The sequence below is a fragment of the Rhinopithecus roxellana genome, chromosome 16 (genome assembly GCF_007565055.1).
Source record: "Rhinopithecus roxellana isolate Shanxi Qingling chromosome 16, ASM756505v1, whole genome shotgun sequence".
Lineage (NCBI taxonomy): Eukaryota > Metazoa > Chordata > Mammalia > Primates > Cercopithecidae > Rhinopithecus > Rhinopithecus roxellana.
In genome coordinates, this window is record NC_044564.1 from 7,364,227 (window position 1) to 7,373,846 (window position 9,620).

The 9,620-nt window shown below is 44.4% G+C and overlaps 1 protein-coding gene across 6 annotated transcripts in view; it reads left to right on the forward strand.

Annotated features, from left to right (window-relative positions):
• Positions 1–8,971, forward strand: part of RABGAP1 (RAB GTPase activating protein 1) — a 168,077-nt gene extending 159,106 nt beyond the window's left edge. For 5 of the 6 annotated variants that reach the window (XM_010382465.2, XM_030919533.1, XM_030919535.1 and 2 more), the window contains 5 exons: positions 1,907–2,011; positions 2,892–2,975; positions 3,650–3,721; positions 5,706–5,903; positions 7,227–7,707. In XM_010382465.2, coding sequence (XP_010380767.1) covers positions 1,907–2,011; positions 2,892–2,975; positions 3,650–3,721; positions 5,706–5,903; positions 7,227–7,349 — 582 coding nt within the window. In that variant the 3' untranslated portion in view covers positions 7,350–7,707. Of the gene's footprint in view, positions 1–1,906; positions 2,012–2,891; positions 2,976–3,649; positions 3,722–5,705; positions 5,904–7,226 lie in introns of all 6 variants that reach the window. The other variant, XM_030919534.1, reaches the window with a different exon arrangement.
• Positions 8,972–9,620: the final 649 nt, after the last annotated feature.

The following is a 9,620-nucleotide window of genomic DNA, read 5'->3' on the forward strand; positions in this document are numbered from 1 at the left end:
ATCCTTCATGACTAGAAGTCTGGATTTATGTTTATTGTGACCAGATGCCCTCTCCTCATATGCTGATGTAAATAGAATGTGCAGTGGGTATGGTGCCGTTAGAGGACCCTGGTTGGGTCAGGCCAGTACCCTCTGTCCACCTTCCCATTGGCATGACCTTGAGAGTCAGCTCTTAGGAGTGGTGGCACAAATGCTGGGCTCAATGTTAGAAGACTTGGTTTCAGATTCCAGCTATGCCACATGCTAGTGAGAGCTTGGGGAAATCACTTCCCCACCTAACTGCTTTATACACTGGGGAGTTGGGGTGGGCAGGGAAGATTGTTGTGTTAGAAGACCCATTTCATCAGCAGGCTCCTCCATACTCCTCAGAATCAGTCTTAGTATGAATCATCATCTACCCAAGGTAGTGATGATGAGAAAAAGAACATAAGTGTGTAGCACATGCTTCAATGTAATGCTCAAAAGATGTTAACTGAGTCCAAGCGAGAGAGGATAGGTTGTTCTGTTGGTTAAAGTAAAATAGAATCTTTAACAGGACTTCATTCTCCTTACTAGTTATTTTCCCTGTTGTTTGAGTCTCTTCATTTCCTTTTTTGATTGCTTCTTGGGTTTGAGCTAAAGAAGGAGATGATAAGCTACTTCCCATGAAGGACATAACTGCAGGGCCACATTTAATTGCATGCATTTGCAATTTACCAGTAATTAATGGCCTTTTGAATCTGCATATGATGCCATTCTCAGTTCCCCCCCTATTTTTCTCTCTCTTTTGAGACGGAGTCTCACACTGTTGCCCAGGCTAGAGTGCACTGACGCAATCTCAGCTCACTGCAACCTCCGCCTCTTGGGTTCAAGCGATTTTCCTGCCCTAGCCTCCCGAGTAGCTGGGATTACAGGTGCCTGTACCACGCCCGGCTAATTTTTTGTATATTTTTAGTAGAGACAGGGTTTCACTATGTTGGCTGGGCTTTTCTCAAATTCCTGACCTTGTGATCTGCCCACCTCGGCCTCCCAAGGTGCTGGGATTACAGGCGTGAGCCACCGCGCCTGGCCCAGTTCCCCATTTAAGGACCCAGCTCTCTGGAACCTGTTTCTTCCAAAGAAGATACAGGAAAGGAAGTAGAGTATAGTGGAAAACTCAGTGGCCCAGTTACACTACTTTAGGTGATGTCAGAATTTCAGGGAAATCCTATCCACATCAGGAGCCCAGCAGAGACCCTCTATATTTAGTCCTTGAGTCTTCTCTAATATGGTATAGTGAGTCATCCTTGGAGTCACCAGCACCAGGAACTCGTATGTCAGGCAAAAGTATATCATTTTCACTAGGACACACAGTTATACCCACTAGACCTTTGCATGCTTTAGAAAAAGACAGGTGGAGAGTGACCATTGAAGATAAGAAAAAGTGCCAGGAAAGGGACTGCCTCCTTTATCAGGTAATAACAAGAAAAATGCCAGACAGGTTGGATGAAGCAGAGGAAACACGGTTTGGAGGAAGAAAACCAGTTTATTAATAATAATAATGACGGCTACCTTTTATTGGTATTTACTGTATTCCAGGCACTGTGCTGAATGCTTTTCATGCCTTATCCCTCAGATGAAGAGCTGGAAGCTTAGAGAGGTTCTCAATGACTTGTCCAAATGGCACATGGTCAGTGAACAATAGGCATTGAGCCCAGGCTGTGATGCCAGAGGCTAAGCTCCTAACTACTGCCCTGTACTACCTCTGAGCAAGAGACTGGGACAGGTACTTAGGCATGAGTGTATTCTCATTGTGACCCTGGGGATATAATTTCCCCTCTCTGAATCAGAGTTTCCCCATCATCTTAAGATGGGATTATGCTAAGTAAGGTAAACCCTTTGCAGTTCCCAGTTCTTGTTTTGTGACAGCATATCTTAAATGTTTCAGGCTGAGGAAAAGGCAGATGCTCTGAATAAGGAGCTGCTGATGACCAAACAGAAGTTGATTGATGCAGAAGAAGAGAAAAGACGGCTGGAAGAAGAGTCTGCTCAGGTAAGGAAACTCTCCCACATTCCTCTGTCTTGCAAATGCTTGAGAATTGGGAGTTCAGCTGGTGGCTTCCTGTTGGCACTGGAAAACCTGGAGACATCTGGCTTCAGTTTCTCTCCAAAGACCTTTTTTTTTTTCCCCTACTATGTAAAATCCAATGGTTCCTAATTAAAGCCTAGGAGGAGACAGTGGGTTGAGGCCCATCCTTTGTTGGGGCAGGAGAATTTCTGTGTATCGGCATCTGAGTGTAACAATGAAGAGGGGGTAGAATTTCTGCAGAAGGAAAGCACACATCATATAATGCCTGGCTCTTTCCCTACTTGTCCTCTGCTGTCTCCCTCATAGAGCAAGCTTGGGAAGTCTTGTTCTGAGCCAGTGCTCTATAGTCATTGGAGACACAGAGCTGCAGGCATGGGACGAGCTCTGGGTGCTGTGCGCCCAAGAGCAACCCCCTCCCTCGTCGCACCTAGTCCTCCAGGAGGCAAGGCTAGCTGGGGTGAGAGACTGCAAAGCCCTTTCTACAGAAACCATGAGATTCTGAAAACCCGCAGTCCTCTTATGAGCTCTTTGGTTTGTGCCTGGTTTGTGCTGCCGTCTCAGTGAAGGTCCACAGGTTGGCTTGTACTGGCAGGGAAGACCTTCAGCAGAAGCCTCAATCTGAAATGGGGTCTGACGTTTTTGGAAGTTTTAACTGTTCTCTCCCTCTCCCGCATCAGGAACAGGGGATTAGTGCTGCCAAGATTGAAGGAAGAAAGTAGCTGAATTAGAGGACTTCCAGGGTTTGGTTCAGCACTTTTTGGGTAGCCTAGCACTAAGCAATTGGTGGCAGAACTTCCTTTATTTTTATGTTAACATAGTCACTTTTGCCTTTTTATGTGTGCAGTTAAAAGAAATGTGCCGTCGGGAACTTGACAAGGCAGAATCTGAGATTAAAAAAAACAGTTCTATCATTGGTGACTATAAACAGGTACGTTCCAGTACCCTGGGACTGGGCTGTGTGGAAGCCTGTAGTCTGGATAAAATGTATACCCACCCCCCACCCCCAAACCCAAATGCAAGCACTCTGGTTTCATATCCTGGCTCTGCCCCTTGCATTGACAAGTGGCTTCACTTATTCTCTGTTGTAAAAGAAGGAAAATCATCCCTGTCTGGGAAGGTTGTTATGAAGATTTAAAAAGACCATGTTTGTAGAGTGCCTGGCAGTGCCCAGCACAGAGTAGGTACTTAAAACCACAGTATGTTTTGGTGTGTATTTCAGATTCAGAATTATGAATTTTTGTTTATGTGTAGTTTTAAACCTGTTCTCTTCCTGACTGGTTGAGTTTTAAGAACATAACAAATGGTCATTTTCCCTCCTACACTAGGATCTCATGCTAGCTTATGAGTCTGGCAGGTGTTCAGAAACCATTGGCCGTTGAATGTGGTGCTGCTTGGTTTCTGCAAGTCCTAGGCCAGTGAATGCAGAGGCGGCATAGCTAGAAGAACCCCTACTTATCCACCAACTTCATATCCCCTCTTGAGTGGTAGCAGCCTATTTGCTACTATGTTAATTCCAATTTACATATTCCAGCTTTCACTACAGAATTTATGCAGATGATTACAGTTGCTCAAGAGATTATTGTTTTATATTTGTTTCTTTAGATTTGTTCTCAGTTGAGTGAAAGACTGGAGAAGCAGCAGACAGCCAATAAGGTGGAAATTGAGAAAATTCGGGTAAGACTTCTCTTTACCTAAAAGATTTTATACCACCTACTTCATTTTATGGCTGTATAAACAGGTTTTGGGAGGAGGCAGTTGATTTCAAAAGTGAGAGAACCTAAGCAATAAGGCACCTGTCACAGGTCCTGGCTCTATAGTTGACAACTAACATTATGCCTGTTTTCTCTGGAAGGGCGTACAGATGAAATCAAACAAGCTCTAGCTTTAGCTTTCAACGTGCAAGTGCCCCACGATTTCCAAATGTTGTCTGTAAGGCAGTCGGTGTCAGCAGTGTGATGCTGAGGAGAGGGAATCATGCAAGTGACAGGTCTTGCTTGAGGTGGTCGGAGTGCAGATGTCAGAACCATATGCTGTGGCTTGTCACTCTCCAGTGTTGTTCTGAGTTCATGCCTTCTGCTGTAGCACATCCAAGTACAATGAGGACCTTAGTTTATTTATTTTTTTTATTTTTAGAGACAGGGTCTCACTGTGTTGCCCAGGCTGGCCTTGAAATCCTGGGCTCAAGTGAAATCCCTACCTCAGCCTGAGCTGCTGGACTCCAGGTGGGCACCATTGTGCCCAGTTTAGAACTTGAATTGTTTAATGTTTTGTTGGCAGCTTAGGAGCTTTTATAATGTGGTGCTTTCTTTCTTTAGGCTCTACCTATATTACAGTACTTGTCAGATTTTACTAAGATAAGCAATTTACTGAAAGGTGCCTCACTAACATATTTACAGCTCAGAGGACAGGAACTTGGGAAGGTTCTGTGCTCATGGCCATGTTTGCGCAAAGCAACATTATACCTAGAGCAAGATGACACTGGCCTTCGTCATAGTTAATGTTTAACCAGATCTGTTTTTGTGTGTTTGTCTGTTTTGAGACGGAGTCTTACTCTTGTCACCTAGGCTGGAGTGCGGTGGCACCATCTCGGCTCACTGCAACCTCCGCCTCCTGGGTTCAAGCTGTTCTCCTGCCTCGCCTCCCAGCTAGCTGGGATTACAAGCTTGTGCCACCACGCCAGCTAATTTTTGTATTTTTAGTAGAGACAGGCTTTCACCATCTTGGCCAGGCTGGTCTTGAACTCCTGACCTTGTGATCCACCCGCCTTGGCCTCCCAGAGTGCTGGGATTACAGCTGTGAGCCACCATGCCTGGCTACCCAGATCTGGTTTTTAAATATAACTTATTTTCTGATTCTAAAACTTTAATATTCTTGCAGAAAATTTGGAAGAGTAAATAAGGGAAAAAAGCCCTTATGATCCATTTTCCACATATAACATCATTATTAACACTGCGGTGTGTATTCTTTCAATCTTTGTTCTGTGTTTAACATGTAAAATTTCATTCATTCTAAGATAAGCATTTTTTTTCCCATTTAAACATCTTTGAAAGTGGGATGTTTTATAATTGGCTTTTTGTGGTTTAATTGGCAGAATGTTTTCTTAGAGGAACATAAAATGACATTTCTTATAGTTAATGGCATCTTATTTTGATGAAATGTGGAATACATTTTATTTGTAATCATAGTTTATGTACATTTTTGTGTTCTATTTCAACCACTCTGCATCCATTTTCCAATGTTATAAAAAGTTCCTCAAAAACCTTTTAGAGACTGTGTACTTCCTTGTATAAATATAGCACAGTATATTTAATATTTAATTGTTTTGAATAGTTTATCCGCTGCTTTTTTGCCTGTCTCCAGTTCTACAGTGAAAATTTTGTACATAAATTTTTATCTAGTTACAGCTTCATTTTTCACCCTGGGTTCCTAGAGGTGAGATTACTGAATCAAGACAATGGTATTTTTATTATTTTTGGTATATAATACCAAGTGGCTTTTCCAGTAGGTTATCTGCTAGTTTACAAAGAGCACAGGTTTTCAGAAACTGTAGTGCTCAACAGAGAAGCCGTCTCTTGGTGTCCCCCAAAGGGGGTGCTCACACCATCCTAAAGGGCCAGTTCCTCTTCTTTGCCTCTTCACATCTAACATTCAATTTCAGCAAAAAGTGGATGACTGTGAGCGGTGCCGGGAATTTTTCAACAAGGAAGGGCGTGTAAAAGGCATAAGCTCAACCAAGGAGGTTTTAGATGAGGACACGGATGAAGAGAAAGAGACGCTCAAGAACCAGCTGAGAGAGATGGAGCTAGAACTGGCACAGACCAAACTCCAGTTGGTGGAGGCCGAGTGTAAGATACAGGTAACAGCAGCCCAGCTCAGACACGTGCCTGCGGGCTGGGTTTCCTGATGTGGACTAGAAACCCCAGAAATTATCTTTATGGTTTGGGTTTTTCCCCACCTTCTAAACTTTGATCACAGTTGTCATGAGAAGAAATATAGGACTTGTTATTGGCCAGTGGATGTGTCATCAGTATTTGCCCTGTCTTGAGGATTTTCACTTTGTCATATTGAGAATGATACACAAAGCTTGGAATCTTTTGATGGGATGAGAAGACAGTGCTTTAGAAGCATAGCTCTACCACTGAACTGTTTGACCTTGGGTTAGTAACCTCCCTATATCTCAGGTTCCTTATCTACAAATGGAAATGATGAGTCCCTGTCTGATGGGTTGGTTTGAGGACTAAGTAAGATAGTGTACACAAATGGCTTGGCAGAATGCTGGGGGCTTTATAAATGCAAGCTTTTATTGTTCCAGTTCCCACCACTTAACTAGCTTCATGACTGTGAATATGCTACCTATCTGAGCCTCCTTTCCTGATAAAGAAGTTAGGGCTTGTTTTGGTCATCTTTATATGCGTTGGTAGGTCCACCAGCACCTCTAAACCCTAAGCACTGTTTATGGACAGAACAAGTTCAGGATAAAAGCTTTAGGGCTGATTCTCCCTCATTGCACACATTCACTGGGCATCCGCTCTTTGGCAGGCCCTGTTATAGGTCTGGAACTGCAAAGCTAAGACCTGGTAGTGTGACTACCCAGGATAATCAGGAAAGGCATCACCAAAGCAGCAGTAGCTGTGCTGTGATCAAAGAATGCACAGGGATTGTAGCTACAGGAGAGGGAGAACAGTGGCAATTCCAGGCAGAGGGAGTGGCATGTTCAGCAGCACAAGGAGGAGAGTGGCTGCCCAGGAAGGAGCCTCAGGAGTTCTTTCCTTGCAGTAGGGGACGGAGGTGGCACTAAGGCTGGAAGAGAGTGTGTGGATCCAGATTGCGAAGCATTTCAAACGCCATGCTAGGGAGTTTAAGGATTTTTGCCGAAATGAAATTATGTCATCGGAAGCAGAGCATTAGCTGTCTGCCTGGTGTGCATTAGGTGGACAGAAGAGGGAGACATGGAAAGTAGAAGACTGTTTTAATAAATAGACCAGGCAAGAAATTAGATCCTAACTAAAAACTCCCAAATCTTTAGGCATCGGAGGCATTTCAAGCCAGTTTGAGACGGGGGAATTTCCCAAGGCCTCTCCAGAATAAACAGACTACATTCTTGTCTTGGCTGTCCTCTGGGGAGCCAGTGTCATTGACACCAAGCCCAGCATCCTCATGCGCACTGTTCCTCTTGCAGGACTTGGAGCACCATTTAGGGCTTGCCCTCAACGAGGTGCAGGCAGCCAAGAAGACGTGGTTTAACCGAACACTGAGCTCCATAAAGACAGCAACCGGGGTTCAAGGGAAAGAGACTTGCTGAGAGCAGCTGCCGCCTCCCGACACCTTCAGAAAACATGACACCTTTTGTTGCCTTCTTTGGCCAGATGTGTGATTCTGTGACTTGTCCTAGGACCAGAATGTACCTAAGTCAGATCCATAGACGCATGTTGGTAGGTCACTGGACCGGAGCTCATGAAGCAGGCAACCTCTGGGGTAAGACTACTGATACTAACAGGCCTGCTAGCTCAGCCGATGCTCTGGACACTCTAGAAATCACTCCTCAGTGTGACCTCCCAGGCCTCTTCCCCATGTAGGTCAACACCTCACCCAGCCTGAAGGCTGAGTTTACATGATCAGAGTTAGGGGATCCTTCAGTCTTTTTTTTAATTTTATTTTCTAAACTTTTTTTTTTTTTAATATACATATTATATATATATATTGTGGGGGTGGGGCAGGGGATCAGAGATTCAAATAATTCTTTTCTGCTTCAATGCCAGCAGAAGGTCCCCCAGGTAGACATGGAGAAGCACTTTGTTTTAAATAGGAGGGTTTCATAGTTGCATCTGAAGGCACCTGGTTCTGTTAAACTATATCATGCGCAGGTTTTGGGTTTGGCATTATTCATGTTTCTGATCAATTCTATGCAACTCTCATAGTTCCTGTTATTTTTTAGCATTAGCTGCCAAATGACTTAAAAAGGCAGGGGTGGGTGACTTGACTGTGAGACTGGATTATAACATGGACAAATCTTATTTTGCTTAATGTGTCGTGTGTGTGTGTGTGTATGTGTGTATATATATATAAATATCTTTCCCAATATGCCCAGTTGACAGTGTTTAAATTCCAGACTAGGACTGCCGATCTGCACAATTTTATTATGTGGTTATTTGAGCACTTAATTTCACTCAAGGTTCATTGGGCTCTGCGCTGCTTTCCTCCCTGCCATTGCAGGAGTTGTGGACAGAGCTCCCTCACTTCAAGATTCCTAGTGTTTTTGCACAACAGGTTGTCCAAGCGAGAAAGACTGAGCTGCGTGTCTAAATGTCTGCGCAGGGTGCACATGCTGCAAGGTCTCCATCCTGCGGGCCTGTCCCTCCCAGATGGGCTGGGCCTTTGGGCCCTCCTCAGAGTATGCCTGGGTGCAAACCTCACTGTTTAGATGGGCTGCAAGTTCTCACTTCAAAGCTATGGAATGGAGATTTTAGCACCTTTAAAAAAAAAAAAAAAAAAAACTTTGACTTCTAATTTATATAGTGATATGCTGACAGGCTGACACGCAGATGGTTTTGTCCTCTTCTCTGCGTTCAGTGTTGAGGTGGCTGCTTACAAGAGGCACTGGTTTTGTATATAAAGACACTCGGGTTGTTTTGTAGTTCTTTTTCTTATTGGCTGTACTAACGCTTGCTGAGGTTATCTGTAATAAAGGAGGTAACAAGTGGCAACCCCCTCCCCACCAACCATCCCCTTTGCCGCTTTCTGTGTCTTTCTTGTTCAGTTACCGAAATAGCTGTAAGCCTATCTAATGCTAGGTGTGTGGACATTGTGCTAGGGTAGTTTCAGTGTGTCAACTTTATGAATTGAAATATAAACCAGTAAAATTGTATTACTATTTCTTTTGTTGTTTTTATTTTAACAGCATATTCATTAAATATTTTGGCACAAGCAGCATTGCTTTGTAAAAACCAGTTTGATCATCATGTGATCCTGTCGCCTCCCCTTCTCCCCCATCCCCTTCTCCCCTTCTCCACCCCCATCCACTTCTCCCCCCGTCCCCTTCTTCCCCCCTATTCCCTTCTTCCCCCCATCCCCTGCACACAGAAGCAGAGTCAGAGAAGACCACCATGTGTGCTGTCAGAGAGGCATGTGTGAGTGCGAGGCAGCCCCTCACCCACCTGTTCAGATATATGGAGTGGTAGGGTGTGGCAGGCCACATGGGGCAAGATGACTGATGCCTCTGTGTTTATGATGAACATTGCCCCTCTGAGAAATAATGTGCTGTAGTAGCAGGGATAAGGGACACTTGGTGTTTTTGAGGCTTAAGGAAGCCTTACAGGAGGTAAGGGTCAAATTAGATCTTCAAAGGCAAAAGCATCTCACCAAGCAGAGATGGAAGAGGGAATTCCAGGGCCAGAATGTGCATGTGCAGGGGAAATAGCTGAAGAGTAGAAAGGCAGGCTGAGCACCTGGGGGACAGGTGTGGTCTGCTAAAAGCTTTAGGAAAAGCAGTGACATGGAGTTGTATCTTCAGAGCCTCTTTCTTCCCACTGCTTGTCCTCCACATCCCTGCACCACACAGATGAGGCTCCCAGGC